Source organism: Phascolarctos cinereus, unplaced genomic scaffold (assembly GCF_003287225.1).
Source record: "Phascolarctos cinereus isolate Bilbo 61053 unplaced genomic scaffold, phaCin_HiC Scaffold_4;HRSCAF=312, whole genome shotgun sequence".
In the NCBI taxonomy this organism is placed as follows: domain Eukaryota; kingdom Metazoa; phylum Chordata; class Mammalia; order Diprotodontia; family Phascolarctidae; genus Phascolarctos; species Phascolarctos cinereus.
In genome coordinates, this window is record NW_027555847.1 from 354829727 (window position 1) to 354851672 (window position 21946).

Consider the following 21946-nt stretch of genomic DNA (forward strand, 5'->3'; position numbering starts at 1 on the left):
GGAAGACACTGACTACATCTCTCCCTGGATCATACTAACCTGGAAGCACCAAAAACTTACAGGCCCCCAGATCGAGCTACAGAAACTCAAGTCAGCCATCCCTCCCAGAGGTGAGCAGAGCCCAACACCAACAAAAATCTAAAGTCGAGAAATAAGCTGGGAAAATGAGAAAACAACAAAAAAAGAACCCGGCAATAAAAAGTTTCTGTGATGCCAAGGAAGCTCAAGACACAAACTCAGAAGAAGACACTGACTTGAAAACATCCACAAACAAAGCTTCAAAGAAAATGCAGATTGCGCACAAGCCCAACAAGATTCCTAGAAGAGCTAAAGAAAGCAAATTTTTTAAAAAGAGCAAAAAAGTGATTGTAAAAGTATGACTTTTAGAGGAAAAATTGGGAAAGAAATGGGAACAACAGAAGAAAATTATGAAAAGAGAATTAACAGCTCAGTAAAAGAGGAACAAAAAATACTGAAGAAAGTACTAAAAATCAGAATTGCTCAAACTGTAAATAAAAGAGGTACAAAACTTCACTGAAGAAATATGGTCACAGTTAAGTAAATAATGGATGTGTAAAAAATAAGTAAATAATGAATGGGGGAGAGGAGACACTAACTGGGGAAAATTAGGAAAGGCTCCTCATCAAGTAGTGTGACCAGGGCCTTCATGAAAACTAGGGGTTGCAACAGGTGGATGTGAGGAAGGAAAGAATTCCAGACATAGAGGGAAGCTCATCAAAGGCGCAGAAGACAGAATGTCATGTATAGAGAATGATAACCATGATCAATATAAAGAAACATAAAAAGACTTAAACTGATGAAAAGTGATATAAGTTGAACAAGGAAAGAACAATGATGACAGAAGATTTCAAAAAACAGTTTATCTTTAAACAACTGTGACTTTTGACAATCTGAATTTATACAATAGATAATTTATTAGGCACTTCTAATTCTTTACAAAAGGATTTATAGCTGCTTTTTTTTTGTTCAAGCCAGTAACTGTATACATTCAGATTTTAATTGTTTCATTATTCCCATTATATGGAACTCAAAAGTACATCCTATTTTCTTCTAGCAACATTAGGAAAATACTTCAGAAATAATATTTGAGTTTGAAATTTAAATTCTGAAATTCTCCCTGATCAAAACCTAGAGAAATCAAGAGATTTTTGCACCTCTTTTTTGATAAGATTTTCGAAAATAAGAGAATCACTGAAAAGCAATTTTACACCTGGTACCAAAAGGACACAAGAGGATTCAAATGAAATTTGTGCATTCTAATATATTAGCCACATTTCAAAAGCTGTAAGGTTTTTATGAGTATTTTGTTTCTCAGGAGAAAAGCAGCTAATTCTCACAATTTATGAAAGGAAATCAAACAAGCAAAATAAGTTACATGCATGCTCTACAATTCATTTTTTTCAAAAAGTCTTTAATCACATTAAATAAAAGAAAAATGCTCACACTGAAATAAAGAAAACAAATAAAAAACTGATTTATATTTGCTGCACAGAATAATACTGAACTCTTGACATATAAGTTCTTAAAAAATTATGGCAGCACAAACATAAACTCTCAGATAAAAAAAAACTAACAACTATGAAATGTGGAAAATAAATCCAAGGAATAATCATTCTAGGTTCTGTTCACTATCAAGATTAAGTATCTATAATCCCTATATACCACTAAATGCTCACCTGGAAATATTCCACAGTTGCAAGGTATTAACATTATCTTCCATCTGCAAAATAATATCCCCAAAGTAAAACTGATCTGTTTGCAGTATCAGCACTTCAATTTTAAAAATCTGAAAAATACTGAGACGCCTACCTACCCATGGTAAATGCTTTTTTAAAGTAAAAGTACTTAGCGTTTCGGGTGTTAAACATTGACATTAATCTCTATCTCTGCTTTCTGTAAACATGGATTCGCTTTCACAGACTCCAAAGACTTCCTCATTTGAAAGTTTACTGCAAAAATAGCTATCCCTCTAAGATAAGGATCAGCCCATATTTAACAAGTTTCATTTCTATTTCATCACAAAGGTAATCAATTTAAAATCTTCAATACCATCAAGCTCTGGGGCTGCCTCCACCATAACCCACCCACCCTCCATTTTCCTCTCATGAAATTTAGAAGCAATTTGAAGAAGTCACTGCCTGAGATGTTTTACCAGCCATGGAATTCTCTGAGAGTGAAGTGGTGGTTTCCATATATGACCACAACTTCCAGAAGCTATCTCCCACATTTACTAAAAGAGATACAGAAACGGATATCTCCATGATCACACAATAAGGCACTGACAGAGGTGCGAAAAGAGCACTGAATTCCAATCTCACAATCTCAATTCATACAATTATCTATAAGCCTTAATACATTATAAAATTTTATCATTTTACATGTCTCATATATATATAGTTAGAAGAATTTAAAATACTTCTTTATATATCAAAAGTAAAACATCTATTAATCTGACAGTATTCCTATCTAAACTAAAGAGCTACTTCTCAAGATGATGCTAAAAACAAACATTTCATGACATCTCAATCAATTAGTTTATTCAGGTTTTCTCTGAATACTTTTGATCAAAATACCAACTTTGGGCTCAGACCGATTAACAAAGCAATACATAAAATTAAAAATTACTTTAAATTTTATTCACATTCATAATATCTGTTGTTTCCTTTTTACAGTTTGTTCCCAAAATGCACTCTCCAAATGATATTTCCTTGCCAAGAAAGAGAAAAACATATCCAGATATCACATTATTAATATATTTAATGACTTTTTGTCCATCTCTTTTTCTTCTAAAACTTTAGTTTACATTCCTCATATGATAAATCAGAGGTGTAGAACCTGCAGCCTCAAGGCTACATGCGGCTCTCTAAGTCCTCAAGTGCAGCCCTTTGACTGAATCCAAACTTCACAGAACAAATCCCTTAACAAAAGGATTTGTTCTGTAAAACTAACTCAGTCAAAAGGCTGCACCTAAGGACCTAGAAGGCCACATGTGGCCTTGAGGTCACAGATTCCCCACCTCTGTGATAAATGGTCAAAGGATATGAACATGCAATTTTTAGAAGAAATTTAAGCTATCAACACCTATATGAAAAAGTTATCTCTTAATAATAATTCAAGAAATGAAATTTAAACAACTCTGATGTTCTACCTCACAATTCTTCAGATAGGTACCTGATGAAATGGATACATTAATGAACTGTTGATAGAAATGTGATCTGGTCCAGTCATTTTGGAAAGCCTCTTGGAACTATGCACCAAAAGTTATTAAACTGTGCATTTACTTTTTGATACAACAATATTGCTACTTGGGCTATCCCCCAAAGAAATTAAAGAAGGAGGAAGAGGAGTCAAATATACACAAACATTTATAGCTCTTTTTTGTGACAGCAAAGAATTGGAAATTGAGGGTGCATCCACCAATGAGAAAATGGCTAAACAAGTTATGGTATATGAACATAATGATAGAATACTACCGAGCTATAAGAAATGATGAAGGGGGGACCACTAGGTGGCACAGTGGATACAGCACCGGCCCTGGAGTCAGGAGGACCTGAGTTCAAATCTGCCCTCAGACTTGACACTTACTAGCTGTGTGACCCTGGGAAAGTCACTTAACCCCAATTGCCTAAAAATTAAAAAAAGAAAAAGAAATGATGAAGGGAATGGTTTCAAAGAAACCTGGGAAGATGTGAACTGATTAAGAATGAAGAGAGTATATCTAAAAGAGTAACTTATACAGGAATAAAAATATTACAAAGACGACAATCAATTGTAAAGAGTAGAAACTTGAATCATCCCAATGACCAACCATGATTCCAGAAGACACATAATGAAACCAGCTACCTGCTAAAGAAGTGATGAACTCAAAATACAGACTGAAAGAAATTTTTTTGGACAAAGATAATGTAGGAATTTGTTTTACTTGACTATATATATTTACAATAGGGATTTTGTTTTTCTTGCTTTCTCAGTGAGGGAGGGGAGAAAGAGGGAGAAGGGATGGAGAGAAGGTAGAACTTCATTTGAAAAAATAATTTAGTTAATAAATAAAATTATGGCTTAGGAAGGAAAACACCATATCAGGGAATTCTCACTGAAAACTCACTAGGAGTCTAAATGAATTTTAAAACCAACAACAGTAAATATAAGGCTCCATCCATGGTTCCAATCTCACATCTTAAGGGAATGATACAGAGAGCAAATTGCTAATTAGTCCTATGGCTCTCTAACATACTTGGACAAAAGTTTTCTTAATGGTGCTATAACATTTCTGAGATCTTTTCTTTCTGTCTTTCTCTTTATTATCAACCAATTCTTAATTCTAGGAAAAGCACTGACCCCACACTGATTCCAGCCATCCCTCCCTTTTTTTGGTATTTCTGGTTTGAAATTTTCTAGGCTTTTCAATCAACAATTATGCAAATAAAGGGACTAAAATGTCTACACCCTTTAACTCAGTTTCCATGCCCTCTAAACCAGAGACTCCACTGGGTATCCCAAGTAGGTCATTGAAAAGAAAGTCCACATATACAACAATGTATTTGTACATTTTTTGTGATGGCAAAGAATTGGACACAAAATAGATGCTTATTGATTGAAGAATGGCTATATAAATTGTGGTACATGAATGTAATGGAATACTACTGTATTAGAAGAAATGAGACATGTGAGAAATATAGAGAAGCATGGAAAGATTTATACAATGTGATGCAGGATTAAGTAAACTGAGACAAGAAAACAATATACACAATGACTATAACAATGTAAACAGAAATTAACTACAAAACAATCAAAAGCAAATGCTGTGAAATTACAAAAAATAAGTATGGCTCCAAAGAATGGACATGAGAAGAGACCTCCAACCCACTCCTTTACATGACTGTAGAACACTAAATATAATCAGGTTTTTACAATATTGTAATCATTTTTGCTAATTTTTGTTTTGTTCAGTTTGGTTTTTTTTATTCTTTGTTATATAGGATGATTCTCTGGGAGGTAGGAAAAGAGAGAGATTCTACTGGGAGAAATTTTGGTGATGTAAATACATATATATAATTACTATTATTAAAAATTTATTTAAAAGAAACTTCCCAAGCTTGCAGAACAAATATATTTGTTTTTACTTTTTAATAAATGATGTTACAAATGTTTCAAGTAATAAGTCTAGTTATTTACACATAACCCTGGCTCAAGCTGTTGTCAGTTTCTGAAATCAGTAAGAAATCTGAGAAAGATGAATCTTCTAAATATTTAGCAAAGAATGGTGGTTTCTCCTGCTTCAGGTCATGGTGCTACCATTGTTAAGGAATCACCTCCCTGAAAACATCTGGATTAAATTAGAAGTGTTACTTAATATTAATTTTCCATCTTTCACATTCACAAAAACTTAAAAATATAAATGTCAAAAGACGAGGAACTATCTCTAAAGTTGATAATCCAACACTTGTTTTCTGCTTTCTAAAAAAAGGAAAATCTGACATTATTCTAGTGCCATATCATTCAGCTAAAAATGTCTATAGCTCTTAGACATTACACTGAGAAAACCATACATTCTCATAAAATACAGCAAATATTTCAAAGACATCTTAATCATAATAAATAAGAAGGTAAGCAGAGGAAAAGAAACCTCCTGGAAACCAGACACCATTATAGTATGAATATTTACAATATTAGTTAATACTCTACAGGAAATGATACCAGGTGATATCTGAGTCCTAGTAAATATGGATTAACTCTCAAAGAGGATTTTCCCCCCTAGCATATCAAATAATTATGATGACAGTATTTCCTTTTAATATGGTATTTACATGTTATATCTTGGATACATGTTCCAAGAAGACAACAGTTGTTATCAGGTCAACAAATAGCTATCTCAGCAATAACCCTGCCTCCTCCTCTTCCTATGCTCCCTCCTGGATGACCTCTCATATTATAGTTTCTCTGGTTCAACCGTACAATTCCTGGGAGGACAAGCAGCTACTTTTTCCTTGGAGCATCCAACTCTTCCCCCCTCTTCCAATCTATCTTTAAGATACAATCACACAACTGTCCTTTCCCTTCCTTCCGCTCCAGTGTAACATGCTTCCATTCTCCATCATTCTGACAAAAGTCAAGTCTCTTTCTAGTCTTCTATCACATCAGACTCCTTTTTCCCCCAATAAAGGTTTATTTCTGCTTCCTACAAGGCTCTTTTATTCTCCCTAATAACTTGAGACTTGAAGTTGTGTTCTTAAAATCCTTTCACCTTGTCCAAGAACATGGAAGAATAAACACTGGAATGCTGGTATGAGTTACTCAGCTGTGGCAGAAGTACAAACAACACACACTTGACCAAGATAACTGCAAACCTCCCCTACTCTCTACAATCATTGAGATGGCTGGCCTTGTTTCTTGAAAGTTTTTAAGGCTATTTACACCTCAACCTTAAAGACCTGGTTAAAACTTTTCAGAGAGAGCTTTCCTCAAATTCCTTCATAACACAGTTTTTTGAGGAAAATCCTTCATTCATTATCTACTAAGTATGTGCTGTGATGCAAACTAGAGCTTCAAGATAGACAAATAGATTTTATCCTGACTTGAAAACAACAAACTTAGCTAAACTTTTGTTTAAAAAGATTGACTTTTTTAGTTGAGGACTTATATTTTTAAGTTCTAATTTCAGTTATGCTAAGAATAATTATAACAAAGGGAAAGACAGGGAAAGAGAAAAGGCATTTATATAATGCCTACTACATCCCAGGCACTGAACTAAGTGATATACAAATATTATCTCATTTAATCCTCCCATCAACCCTGCAAGGTAGGTGCTACTATTAGCTCCATTTTACAGTTGAGGAAACTGAGGCAAACAGAGGTGAAGTAATTTACCCAAGGTTACAAAGCTGCAGAGTGCCTCAGATTAATTTTGAATTCAGGTTTTTCTGACTCCAGGCTCAGCACCCTCTGCACTATGGCACCACCTACTGAGCACAAAGATGTAAAACTGCAAATGCCAACAGTACAGTCCAGTCTTCATTCTTTGCAACACATACATTTCTGAGAAACACAACGAATGAGGACACAACAACAAAAAAAGAACCCTGACCAAGTACCACCACCATCATCTCCCACCCTTCCTCCCTGAAAAAGAAAAAGAGAAACAACTGCTTGATTGATTTTCCATACAACTGCACCACTTACAATAAGGACTATGGGAAATCTTTACCCACTTATTTTTTTTTCCTTATGTGAACAATTAGGCCAGTGACTGGACTCCCCACTGAAGCTCTGGGAACAAAGGCAAAGGCCTATGAACACCCCTGCCCACTTAACGGAATTTTTTCTGCTCTTAAGGTCATTAGCTAACCTCTTAAATTTGGGAGAAATCCACAAAAAAAACAAGTACAAGAAATTACACAAACTAAAAGGTGAGTCTTGGAAAATATAGTTCTCACATTTAGAAACCTTAATATGAAGTCTGCCTTGACCATAGTCATTGTATTTTTATCTCCAGAACCTTCCTGGAATATAGTTATGGCTTAATATATGCTTGTTGACTAGGTGACTGAATGCAAGTCTTTACCCTTTCACATCTCAGAAGACATTACCTGAAATTAGACCAATACCTTTCATTTTATACTTAGTTAAGATCAAAATAGATATATAACTTTGCTATAAAATGTCACATTTTAGAAAAACACATAAGAAATTATCTTTCAAAGCCACAGATAAGGGAAGAGTTCATGACCAAATGAGGTACAGAGAGGATCACAGAAGAAAAAATGGGCCTTCAGGAACAAAAGCCTGCCAGGGGCCACAACTTCAAAGGAATGGAACAGTGTGTTCCAAAGAGCACTGGAGCTCAGGATTCAGTACCTTACAAACCAAGTATCTTGCAAATCTGAGCTTAACCACACAGGACAAAAAAATGGGCATTCAATAAAGAAGAGTTTGAAACATTTTTAGAAGGAAACCCAGAACAGAAGAGATTATTTGCTTCTCAAATATCACAAACAACAAAAATGCAGCAGAAGTGAATAGAGATAGCAATAGCAACAGAGTGACAACAGAAAGACCAGTAAAAGACTTATTCCTAAATGTACACAAGGAAACAGAGGTGAAGGCTGAAATCTGGTAGAGTAACAGTGAAGAGGAGCCCAAAGAGCATTATAAACAGAACCTGGCAACAACCTGCCTACAGGCAAATGCTTCTTTTGTGGGACTACATTATAACATGGGAGGGTACATAAAAGGGGGAGAGGGAGGAAGTAAGGATACAGAAAAGAATGAGTGACGCACAAGGGTCAAGTCAAGAATTACCAATGAGGAGATGGTGCCTTCTGTGGTCTCCAAAATCAAAAAGCCTACAGACCAATGGGTGAAGAGGAGGTAGGAAAGATTGAAAATATGATGAAAGGAAGGAAGCCTTATTTTGGTGGTAGGAAGGGACTCTACTGATGAATGCTTTTATGGGTGAAGGAAGATGAGGATCTTACACTAGATGAGGCCTGGAGAATTTGGTGCCTAAAAAGTCTATTTGTTCTGGAAAAGGATGAGTTGAAATCCCTGAGGGCAACTGGCACCTGGAGGACTAAGAGTGCATGGACACAGGGAGGAAATTTCCAGGTAAGTGTAGGAAATAAAAGGTCAAGAAGAGAAGGTATAGGACTTCCGCTTCCGGGAGCCAAGATGGTGGAGTAAGAGGTGAGTCTCTCTTACCCTCCCCTATTAATCCCTGAAAGCCCAGAAAATATCACCCCAGGAAAAACCCTGGAACAACTGAACCAGAAGAAACATAGGGTGCAGCAGTCCAGTAGCCCAGGTAGCTTGAGGAATTAACTGGAAAGGCCCCTCTTGACTTCGGGGAAGGGGAGCAGTAAAGAATGGGAGTCATCCCAGCAAGCTAGTGGAAAGCCCCACCTCAGCATATCAAGGAGAGATCCTGAAGCCCAGGTGGTGGAGCAAGCAAACACCAACACCTGGACCCCCGACTGCCTCACTGAGGGCAGGGGAACCTGTGGAAACCAGCTCAGAAAACCACCAAGTGCCTCAGCATTCTACAGCAACCAGCTCTCCCAGTGCCTCAACAAAACTAAAGGAAGCAGCGCTCCAAGGGGCCCCAGGCAGATAAAGACCCTACAACATCCATCTGAAAGGAGATGAAGAAAGCAAAAGGAAAGGCCTGAGTGAGCAGGAAATCTCCAGGAGCCACACTACCCAATCCTACCCCTAGAGTTCCAGTGTTGCTGATTCCACCCAACACCAGGTAAGCTGCCAGAATCCTACAGCCTCCAACTGCCAACACTGAAGGCCCCAGCACACAAAGCCATAGACCAGGTCCTAGGCTCCCAACACAAGAAGCTTGGGTCAGTGCCCTCTGCTCCCCAGAAGGAGAGCCCAATCTCTTTAAAGGCCAGGAAATAAGCAAACACCATGAGCAAAGAGAAACATACGATAAATTCTTATTATAAGAAGAGTGAAGATCAGGGCAGAAATTCTGAAGAGGACAACACTGTCAACAAACCCACATATGGAACTTCAAAAAGGAATATGTACTGGTCTGAAGCCCAAAGAGCCTTCTTGGAAGAGCTCAAGAAGGATTTTAAAAGTCAAATGAGAGAGGTAGAAGAAAAATGGGAAAAGAAATGAGAGGTATGCAAGAGAGAGTCAGTAGCTTGGAAAAGGAAGGACAAAAATTAACTGTAGAAAACACGTCCTTAAAAAATACAATTGGCCAACTGGGAAAAAAGTACACTGAAGAAAACAAGCCCCTAAAAAATAAAACTGGCCAACTGGAAAAAAACCAAAAGTACACTGAAGAAAACAAGTCCCTAAAAAATAAAATTGGGGAAAAAATAAAATAAAATAAAATTGTCCAAATGGAGAAGGAAGTACAAAATCTAATAGAAGAAAACAATTTGTTAAAAATTAGAATTGAGCAAATGGAAGCTAATGACTCTATGAGAGAGCAAGAATCAGTCAAACAAATACAAAAGAATGAAAAAATAGATGAAAACATAAAATACCTCATTGGTAAAACAACTGACCTAGAAATAGATCCAGGAGAGACAATTTAAAAATTATTGGTCTACCTGAAAATCACAATGAAAAAAGAGTCTGGACAGTATCTTTCAGGAAATCATAAAGGCAAACTGCCCTGGGGTCCTAGAACCAGAGGGTAAAATAGCCATAGAAAAATCCACCAATCGCCTCCTGAAAGAGATTCCAAATTGACAACGCCAAGGAATATAGTAGCCAAACTCCAACATTACCAGGTTAAAGAGAAAATACTACAAGCAGCCAGAAAGAAACAATTTAAATATCATGGAACCACAGTCAGGATTACACAGGACCTTGCAGCTTCTACATTAAAAGACTGTAGGGCATGGAATATGATATTCTGTAAGGCAAAGGACCTTGGATTACAACCAAGGATCAACAACCCAGTGAAAATGAGTGTGATCTTTCGGGGGAGGAGATGGATATTCAAATGAAATAGGGGACTTCCATACCTTCCTGATAAAAAGCCCAGAGCTCAACAGAAAATTTGATCTTCAAATACAAGACTCAAGAGAGACATAAAAAGGTAAACAGGACAGAAAGAAACAACATGTTATTAATAAGGGCAAACTGTTTACATCCCTACAAGGGAAGATGACTACTGTAACTCCTGAGAACTGTATTGTTATTATATCATGTTAAAGGGGTATACATAAAGAGGGTGGGTATAAATTGACTTTGATGTAATGATGAAAAAAATCCAATCAAGTGGGTTAAATGGATCCAAGTAAGTGAATTAATCTGATCTAAGAAAATGTACTGAGAAAAAAGGAAAGGAGGAGGCAGACAAGGGTAAATTACATCACAGGAAAAGGCACAAAAACCTATTCCAGAAGAGGGAAAGAAGGGAGGGAGATGAACATTGTTTGAACCTTACTCTCATCAGATGTGGCTCAAGAAGGGAATAACATAATCAGTTAGGCATAGAAATCTAACATGCCCTATAGGCAGTAGGAGGGAAAAGGGAAAAGAAAAGGGAGGGGGCTAATAGAAGGGAGGTGGGACTGAGGGAGGCGGTGGTCAAAAGCAAAACATTAGTGAAGAGGGAAAAAGAGAAAAGAGAAAGAAAAGCATAAATGGGGGGGAAAGGATGGAGAGAAAGACACAGGTAGTAATCGTAATTGTGAATGTGATATATGAATGTAATGGAATACTACTGTGCTATAAGAAATGATGAACAGGAAGACTTCAGATAAACCTGGAAAGACTTGTATGGTTTGATGCTGAGTGAAGTGAGCAGAACCAAGAGAATGCTGTACACAGTAACAGCCACACTGACTGATGACTGACTTTGATAGACTTAACCCCTCTCAGCAATACAAGGGTCTAAGACATCTCCAAAAGCCTCATGATGGAAAATGCTATCCACATCCAAAGAAAGAACTATGGCGTTTGAATGCAGATCGAAGCATACTATTTCCTATTTTTTTTCTTCTGTTGTGTTTTGTTTCGTCTTTCTGGTGGTTCCTCCTATTAGTTCTAATTCTTACTTACAACATCACTAATGTGAAAATGTTTAATAAGAATGTATATGTATTGCCTATATTAGATTGCGTGCCGTCTTGGGGAGGGGGAGAAAAATTTAAAACTCAAAAGCTTATGGAAGTGATTGCTGATAAATTAAAATAAATTAATAAAAAAAGAAAAGAACCAAAAAAAAAAGAGAAGAGAAGGTATAGATCAGTGGTGGGGAGGTCCCCTCCTATGGGGCAGTGTCTTCTCTGACACTTGCAATAATAGGCATTTTTCTGAGAGAGAAGCACAATGGAAAAGGGGACTCTGTGAGGTAAGCCCTACAAGGCAGTGGCAGAAAGCTCCTACAGAACAGGGTCTTACAGAATGGATGTTGTAGAAGCTTTGATTTCATGAAGAATACAGGGAAAAGAGAGATCAGATGATTAAAAGAATCATGAATCAGAGAACGAGGGCCTAAGCAGAAAGAGGCAATATATAATGAAGAGAATAAGAGAAATCCTTTTGGAAAAGGGATAGGGCAGCTAGGTGGGCCAGTAGATAGAGCACCGGCCCTTTGAGTCAGGAGGAACTGAGTTCAAGTCGAGCCTCACACACATAACTCTCAGTAGCTATGTGACTCTGGGCAAGTCATTTAACACCAAATGCCTCATATTAAAAAAAAAAAAGATTGATGATAAATCAAAATAAATTAATAAAAAATAAATTTTTAAAAAGGGACACAAAAATGAACAAAAAACTAATGAAGAGGACTAGCTGAAGGGGAGGAGAGGAAGGAAGAATCAACTTGACTGAGAGGAAAAAAAAGAAAGGAAAGAAATAGATAACCAGAAAAAAGCAAGGGAGAGTAACTAGTAAACCCTAAAAAGAAAAGGGTAACCAATAAGAAAAGGGTCTGAGGGAGGGCAAGAGAGCCAGGAAGAACAGGGCCACCTTAAAAAGAAATTAAAGTAAATAGAGGAAGATAATACTGTGTTAACAGTAGAAGAGGAAAAAAAACATAATTTAAAAAAAAAAAATTTGAGATACAAATGAAGGAAAATATAAACCTAACTCATAACTTTAAATATGAAAGGAATAAACAATCATTTTACTGAAAACTTGGATAAGGAAACAAAATTCTGCAATCTGTTGCTTATAAAAAGACACATTTAAAAAAATAAAGACTTACATATACTAAAACTGAAGGGATGGAAAAAATTTTGCTATGCATCAAGTGAATCCAAAAAAGCAAGAGTTGACATCATAGTATCAGACAAAGTAAAAACAAACATTCAAAAAAAAAAAAGATTAACAAGAAAACTATACTATGCCGAAAAAACAGACAACAAATCAATATCAGTAATGAATTTATATGCTCTAAATGCCATAGCATACAAATTTATAAAGGAAACATCGAACTTCAAGAATATATAGACAGCAAAACAACAGTGACAGGAGACTTCAATATCCCTCTATCAGTTTTTGACAAGTCTAACAGAAAAAAAAAGAGAAAACATGGAAATGAATAAATTTCTGGAAAACCATCTAGTATTTATTAAAAATAGAGAATAGATCAATGGAACATTCTAGATAAGGGAGAATCTGAAACAACAGAACTCAATAACCCAATGTTTGACAAAAATGAAAACCATTAAGTCACCTAGAAAAACTCTTTATTTGATGAAAACTGCTGGGAAAACTAGAAAGCAACCCGACAGAAATTAGGTTTAGATGAATATCTTACACCACACTCCACAATACATTCTAAATGGATATGCAACCTTAATATTAAAGATCAAACTATTAAAAGAGAATCAGATCATATACCTCTCACAGCTTTGGGTAGGAGATGTATTCTTAATCACTAATAATAAGAGAAATTTAAAATAAAACAACCCTTTAATTTTACCTCATACCCTGCAAATTGGCAAAAATGACCAAAAAATGGCAACAGTTAAAGTTTGAGGGGTTGTGGAAAAACAGGCACATTAATATATTATTGATGGACGGGGCAGCTAGGTGGCACAGTAGAAAAAGCTCAGGCCTTGGAGTCAGGAGGACCTGACTTCAAATCTGGCCTCAGATACTTGACACTTAACAGCTGCGTGATCCTGGGCAGGCCACTTAACCTCCATTGCCCCCACCCCAAAAAATGTGTGTGTGTGCATGTGCGTGTGTGTGCATGTGCGTGTGCGTGTGTGTGTGTGTGTGTGTGTGTGATCAATGGAGCTGTGAAATTTGGAAAGCAATCTGAATGACGTGAACAACCAAAGACTCCATTACTGGGCTTATACCCCAAGAAAACCAATGATAAGAAGAAAGTCCCCATATAGTCCAAAATATTTATAACAGCACTTTTTGTGGTAACTAAGAATTGGAAACAAAGCAAATGCCCTTTGATTAGCGAATGGCTAAACAAATTGTGGTACATGAATATATTAAAATGTTACTGTGCTGTAGGAAATGATGTGTATTTTAAATACAGAGAAGCACAGGAAGATCTAAATGAACTAATGTAGAGTGAAGTAGAGACAAGAAAACAATATACATAGCAACAATGTAAAGGGAGAGAACTACACACCAAAAAAATTAAAAATAAATGTAACAAAATTATAAATATCAAGAAGGACTCGAATGAAGAAACTGAGAATGAGAGGTCAACCCTAACCCATCTTCTCATGGAAGTAGAAGGTCCACACGTGTTACACATTGCACATTTTTCCAGATTTTTTCAATATATCGATCAGATGTGCTGACTTTTTCTTCCTCCCTAAAAAAATACTATTTGTTTTATGGGATGGCTCTCTGGGAAGGGAAGAAGGAGGGATACTTGGGATAACTATGATGATAAAAGAAACAAAAGATAACAATAAAAACTTGTTTTTTTGAAAAAAGGTATGTTTCAAACCAGGTCCCCATAGCATTCTGCAATTTCACCAGTACCTAGAATTTTCAGTGAAATTTTACCCCAAACCACAGAAGAACAATTCATTCACATTTGAGACTTACAATCACATTAATTTGAAAAGAAATAACAGGGGCAGTTAGGTGGCGCAGTGGATAGAGCTCCGGCCTTGGAGTCAGGAGGACCTGAGTTCAAATCTGTTCTCAGACACTTGACACTTACTAGCTGTGTGACCTTGGGCAAGTCACTTAATCCCCACTGCCTTGCCCCCCCCCAAAAAAAAGAAAAAAAAGAAAAGAATAACAACACTGTGAAGTATCACTTGGTATAGGTAGCTGGGCAGTTCCACAGCCACCACCATACTAGGCAGCTGGGGCCATCATGGATGGAATTCTGGGTCTGGAGTCAGGAACACCTGAGTTCATATCCAGCCTCAGATACAGAAAGCTATTCAACCCTAAGCAAATCATTTAGTCGCTGTTTGCCTCAGTTTCCTCCACTATACAGAAATGGAGATAATAATAGTACCTACCTCACCTCGCAGGGTTGTTGTAAGGATCAACTGACATATTTGTAAAAGGGCTTAGCATAGTGTCTAGCACAAAGGTGGGGAACCTGTGGACTCAAGGCCACATGTGGCCCTCTAGGTCCTCAAATACGGCCCTTTGACTGAATCCAAACTTCACAGAACAAATCCTCTTAATAAAAGGATTTGTTCTGGGGGGCAGCTAAGTGGCGCAGTAGATAGAGCACTGGCCCTGAAGTCAGGAGGACCTAAGTTCAAATCCAGCCTCAGATACTTGACACTTACAGCTGTGTGACCCTGGGCAAGCCACTTAATCCCACTGCCTAGCTAATAAATAAATAAATAAATAAATAAGTGAATGAATAAAAGGATTCGTTCTGTAAAACTTGTACTCAGTCAAAGGGCCACACTTCAGGATCTAAAGGGCCACGTGGGCCCTCAGGGCCACAGGTTCCCCACCCTTGGTCTAGAGCATAGTAGCTGTTACATGAATGCTTATTTCTATACTTTGACCTTCCCATAACTGTTCCAGTCCCAACTTGAGCTCCAATCTTTGCTGTCCTTGGGGGGAACAGTCCCAGGGGAAAAGGAAGGAGGGAGGACCCTCTGGCCAGCAGACCTGACTGTGCTCAGAGCCCTTCCAGAGTATTCTCCCAGACAATCTGTGTCACAATCTGAGATTATAAACCAACACCCTATTGCAATCAATATATGCTCCTTCATTCTTTTAGTTACTTTTGTTGTTGCTGTTGTTTTAATTACCAAATTATAGACCTAAAATTTAAAAAGACTTTAAAGATCATCTAGTCCAACCCCTTCATTTTACACATAAGGAAACCAAGGTCTACAGAAGGAAAACAAATTGCCAGGAGTTACAAAGAAGGAAGTAATGGAGTGGGAATTAAAACTCATATCTCTAGATTCCAAATCCAAGGTGTTTCTTGAAAGGAAAAAAAAAATCTATCCTGTCTTTGCATAGTGCCTGGCACATCAGAGGCAATCAAAAATGTTACAGACTTAATGATTAAAATAGAGAGTTGGACCCCAGACCTAAAACAACTTGTCTAGCTCTGTCTTACACTATGTTCTCAAGTTTATTGCACAAAGCCAGGTGGGAAGTTGTATAGAAATGCTTTACCTTCAGAAATGCCTAATTACAAAGGAGTATCACAAATAGCAACCTGTAATGTAGTGCTCAGAAATAGGTTTTTTTGTGTTTTGGGGGCTTTTTTTGTTCCACTTTATTAGAACAGCACCTTGAGTACTTAACACAAATAGAAATGATCATATAAGTGATATCAATAGTTTAGTGTATGTATGCAATATATCAAAACAGTAACACTTACAATTTCATCTTGTATTTCATCATCATCATCATCATCATCATCATCATCATCATCACTATCTTGGTATCCAGGTGGGAGTGGGGGGCCTATGAGTTCATCTGTATCTTCAGATTGTACTTGTGTGGCTTGGGGTGGCAATGGAGGCCCAATTAATTCTTCATCAGAACTATCTTCACTTCCACTGCTCGCTGTGTCACTAAAAATAGAGAAAATTCATTTTTTTTAACACTCAACCCTACGTATCTTTTCAATCTTCTTACACTTAACTCTTCTCCATTTAACTGTACAGCCCAACAAGGCCTTTCCCCCTAAGATAGCTGGAATATCTTGTGTGAACTTAGTTATCTGGATGCTGTCTCCCCTATCAGAATGTGAGCTTCCTTACAGCAGGGACCATGTTTTTGCCTTTATTCATATTTCAAGTGTTTGGTCTAGTTCTTGAAACATATTAAGGAATTAATAACTGTTTGTGGATTGACTAATTCTCTGCTATTGTTTAACAGAGCATTCACAAGATGTGTAAAATCTCTCTCATTCAATTTCTTTAAACCAGAATTTTTACATTACTGTTAAACACATAATTCCAATATTATTCTTACAAATTTTATTTTATCTCAACTACTCAAATAACTGAATTTTCTATTTTCTCAAACTATCTCAAACTCACTCAAAATCTGATGACATCAGATATAAATCAGAAGCACAGGTACAGGCTGGGGAAAGTGTATTACAGAAGTACCAGCACCTCCATATCAATGGAAAAGATCAACAGGAACATGTTAGGCTAAAGAATCCTCACCCTGTTTAAATGGACATCCTTTAATTTTTTGTTTTATATTCACTACACCCGTAAAATGAGCCAAATCCTGCTTGAAAGCTGAATATATGAAACAGTAATAAGAAAAACTCAATTACTATCCCGAAAATGTTTAAATATATATTTGAACTAGATATCAATTCCATGGTTGCTGTTCCTCTCAGAGCACACACCACTCACCATCTCTTACGCTGCTGTACTGGTCATTCCTGTGTATTAAAATGAACCCCTTCCTTTCCTTCCTGTTAGATTCCCATTTCCTTCAAAACTAAGTTCAATGACACGTTTTACAAGAAGCTTTCTCCAACTGCCTGCCCCTCTCCCACCCCAACTGTTAACATCTAACACCTCTAAAATGACTCTGTATTTATTTTGCATATACTTATATTCCCAGCAACAGATTGTGAGCTAAGGGCAGAGACTTTTTCATTTTGGGTTTTATAAGCCCAGCACCTATAATACTGGTGTTTAATTAATGTTTGCTGATCAATTGGTATATTTGCAGGATTGAGTGCACTATGCAGTTTTCCAAAATCTCAAAAACATCATGCAGTCTAATGCTTTAAACTTCTTATTTTTAATCTAAAAATAATTGTAAGTTTCTTGTTTTCATTTGTGAGAATCATTCTGGATTTCATTTCTTATTTCCTGACAATTCAATGTTATAAAGAGTAAACACTGTAGTGTCTCACACAAAACATTAATAAATACTATGACTTGTTTTCTCTTGTAGTGGTATGAAATATGGGTTTTAATTCATATCCTTTCTTATATGAACCCCTTATAAAATGCATACATTTTCAGAAGAGCTGTTATTTAAGGGGATAATCCATGACTAGAAAAGTTTTTTTTTCCTAAGCAAAGTTAACTAGCCCATAAAGAAATCAAACCTGAACTTCCTGCTCTGTTCAAATACATGAATTATTATGCCTAAATATCTATTAGTCATACCTCTGAAAGGCTCAAAGTTGATTTCATGGCTGATAAAAGGGAACTAATATTCAGAAAAAAAAATGCAAAGGACTTTAGGAGTTCTAGCTCCATTTTTACCTTTTAACTTTCGATATTCAGAAGCCAAAACTAAAAATTGTTCTCAAATAGTAGTCTTTGGTATTCAGGGGGCAAAAAGTCCACAAAGAGCCAAAACTGTTCCTTGTTGCAAAAAGAGATGCATTCCCTTTTTCAAATATGCTTTGACTTAACATGATACACGGACGCGAAGCAGGACATCAGAAATGTTATTGATTAGATTAGAAAATATAATTTCCAAGTGCTTAATTTTTTCCCAGACTGGCTACCACTAAAAATAGCCTAAAAGAAGAAAAAGCCATTGCTTTCTAGAATTAATTTTTCAATATCCAATTTGAAAATTCCTACTTCTGAATAACTTATCTCATCCATTCAATCTCTACGTGCTCTTCTGTTTCAAAGAATCCAAAAATATATTTTTACAGATAGATAGATAAATAGATAGATGGACGGATGGATAGATAAATAATCACAACCTACCTAATTTAACTTATACACAAAAAATACAATGGTAGGTAAATAACTTGGGGAAAGTCATAATTTTGATCCGGTTTCATTTTGTGACAGCAATAGTACTACGTCTTGGCCTCTACTGAAAACACTGACTCAGAATATCTGACCTTTTCCAGATAAAACAAATGAGCTGGACTCCCCACCTTTAATTAGTTCTGTCAGTTAATTTATGCCATATATATTTCATTTGCTATCTTCTATGATATTTTAAATTCTACAGCTTTTAAGGATAGATATTACTATAAGCAGTAAGGGGGGATGGGACAGAAAGGAAAGCTATTGAAAATTCTCACATAATCAGGGTACACAAGTAGACATTTATATAAACAAGGAGGAGGGGCTGGGGAGGTGGTATTGGCTGACATTTGAACCTCACTGTCATGTGAACTGGTCAAAAGAATACACACACCCATACATACAGTAGGATAAAGAAATATATTTCACTGAACAGGGAAAAAGGAGGGAAATGGGTGAAGGAAGAGGGAATTGAAGGAATATACAAAAATATTTATAGCTCTTTTTTAGGTAGTGAAAAATGTGAATCTGATGGGGTGTCCATAAACTGGAGAATGGATAAACAAACTATAGTATATATACATATATATACACACATCTGTATATGAGAAATGGAATACTATTATGCTTAACTCTTATCAGAATTATGTGTGTGTGTGTGTGTGTGTATGTGTGTGAATGAAATGGAACACTATTGTGCTGAACTTTTTTTTTTAAGACAATTGGGGTTAAGTGACTTGCCCAGGGTCCGACAGCTAATAAGTGTCAAGTGTTTGGTCTGAGGCCAGATTTGAACTCAGGTCCTCCTGACTTCAAGGCCGGTTCTTTATTCATTGTGCCATCTAGCTCCCCTCTGCTTAACTCTTATCAGCATAATAACCAACCAGGATTCCTGAGGACTAATGATGAAACATGCTACCCGACAGAAAGGTGAAGGACTAAGAATGAAGAATGAGACAAATTTTTTTTTGGACATGGACAATGTAGAAGTTCGTTTTGGTTGACTACATATTCATTTTTCTTGTTTTCTCAATTAGGGGGAATGGATGGCAGGGTGAAAAGGCAGATTGTAGCTGATTAAAACAATAAAATATTTTTTTAAAATTTATGATGAGCCTTCCAAGATAGAAAAGTAGACCAAAGCCAAGAAACTAAGTAGTTCCCTAGCTCCCCTCAACAAAAACTGGGAAGAAAAGGACAGCTCTTAAAAAAAAAAAGTTCTTCCACCACTATCAACAAATGCATTGTTGCAGGGATGAGGACCAAGTAATAAAGTGGCTGGCAGGCCCATGCGCTGCCTGGAGAGGAAGTATGGAGGAATGGAAAGAGAATGAGCTACTGAGCATTTTTGCCCCAAATTAGGCTGTAGGAACAGAGTTAGGAAAACTATTCAAGGTTCCTCTTTATCTGCTGCGTTGTCTGTACATATCCTCCCCCATCCCCAACTAGAAATGAAGAGGAGAAAATAAGAAACGCTGGAGCTTGGAGCCAAATTAACTACAAAATTGCAACTCTATGTTCCAGGTTACAAAAGGTCAACTGAAGCAAGAACAACTGAAGAGAAAAATTAGGGGACTAAGAAAAAGACTGCAACAATAGTCCTAGCAACGAAATAAACAGTCTTACGCATCCAGCCATAGCCACAACCACCAGGTCTGCCCCACCCCCTTAAACCCTTTCCAAACCCCTAACTGGGACTTGAGAATACAGGCTGGAGCATTCCCCTCCTATCACCTTCTCCAATGCCGAAGGTAGGGGAAGGCAGGGAGAAAGGTGTTCCCTCATAGTCAAGTTAATCTGCTTTTCAAGATATTTTTAAAAAGAAAAAAAAACTATCGAAATAGTAAGGAAGTAAAGGAGCTCATCTAAAAGATAATGAAAAAACATCAACTAAAAGCTAACTAGCTAAACTGTGTAATAGCAGAGAAAGGATAAAAAACTCAGAAAAGAAAGTGATCTGTACCAGAAATAATGGAAGGCATTTAAAAATACAAAATTAATTCGATAATAAGCATAATAAGGGACTTAAAGTAAGATTCTAATGGTAGATGGGAAAAGAACGAACAAAAAAATTAATTTAGATTGGGATCCTGTGTGGCATAAAAAAGGAAAAGATTTAAAGCTCGGTAATACAACTAATAATTAGAATATTCCAAAATAGAGAATATCACAGGTATCACATCACCTTCTCAAGTAGAAATAATTCACTGGAACACAGTTTGGAGAAATACAAAATGCAGGCCTCTCAGATCAATAATTATTAATTTCAAAATAATGAAGAAAAAGAATTTTTAGTGCATCTAAAAAGAAAAATCATGTATCATAAAGTACCAATTAAAATTTTTCTATATACTTCAATAGTAACACAGGCAAGAGAGCAAAACTGGTCAAAAAGTATGTGTACTAAAACAGTGAAATATATTAAAAAATTTTAGTTCACGCAATATTTAACTTTTTTTCTGAAGGCAAAAAAATTTCAAAAACCAAAAAGTTCTCAAAGAATACATTCATAAAAATCTAAATTTATAAAAATAAAAGGATAACTACATTCAAGAAAAAACTTCATAGCTGTGGAGAAATAAGTACTCAATGAAAATAACTGGATAATTTAAGCCTGAAGCTTAAGTGTACAAATTAAGGCATTAAGACACTGTAAAAGAAACAGAAATAAATTAGGTTTTGAGATTTTTTTAATGTGAATTATATCTTTAAAAGGAAAGAGTTAAATATATATTTAGGTTAATAAATTTGAAAACATTTCAAATTGACAACAAAAAATAGGACAAAGAAAGGAGCCAGCTATGCCAAAAGCAAACATCCTTTATTTATTTTTTTAAATAAAGCTACAAGAAATAAGTTACTCATTTAAAAAGCCAAAAAAGTTTCATTCTTTGAACAATTTTATTAGTAGAAACTTTAGAAAAATAAGATATTTCACTCCCTCTAAACATTTATAATAATGAAAAAATTAAAAAGCTAGAAAGGAAATCAAATTTAACACACATTAAATGTGAATTAACTGAATTCTCCAATTTAAAAGACAAGTTATGGAATTAAAAATTGTAAAACAAAATCCATTAATATGCTACTTACATAAAACTTCAATGTATCAAAAGACATACACAAACTGAACTGAAATCAAACTATATTAGTCTAAAATATATCACAATTGTAAGCTCAAAAAATACAGCAGCATCAGTATTACCTAATAAACCAGAAAAGACTGAGAAAGACAGATAAAGGTATTATATAATGTCGAAAGGAGAATTAAAAGATGAACA

At 36.0% G+C, this 21946-nt stretch overlaps 1 protein-coding gene across 1 annotated transcript in view; it reads right to left on the minus strand.

Moving 5' to 3' along the window:
- WDR70 (WD repeat domain 70) overlaps positions 1–21946 on the minus strand; it is a 340948-nt gene that overhangs the window by 302928 nt on the left and 16074 nt on the right. The window contains exon 5 of the mRNA XM_020995972.2: positions 16292–16487. Coding sequence (XP_020851631.1) covers positions 16292–16487 — 196 coding nt within the window. The remainder of the gene's footprint in view (positions 1–16291; positions 16488–21946) is intronic.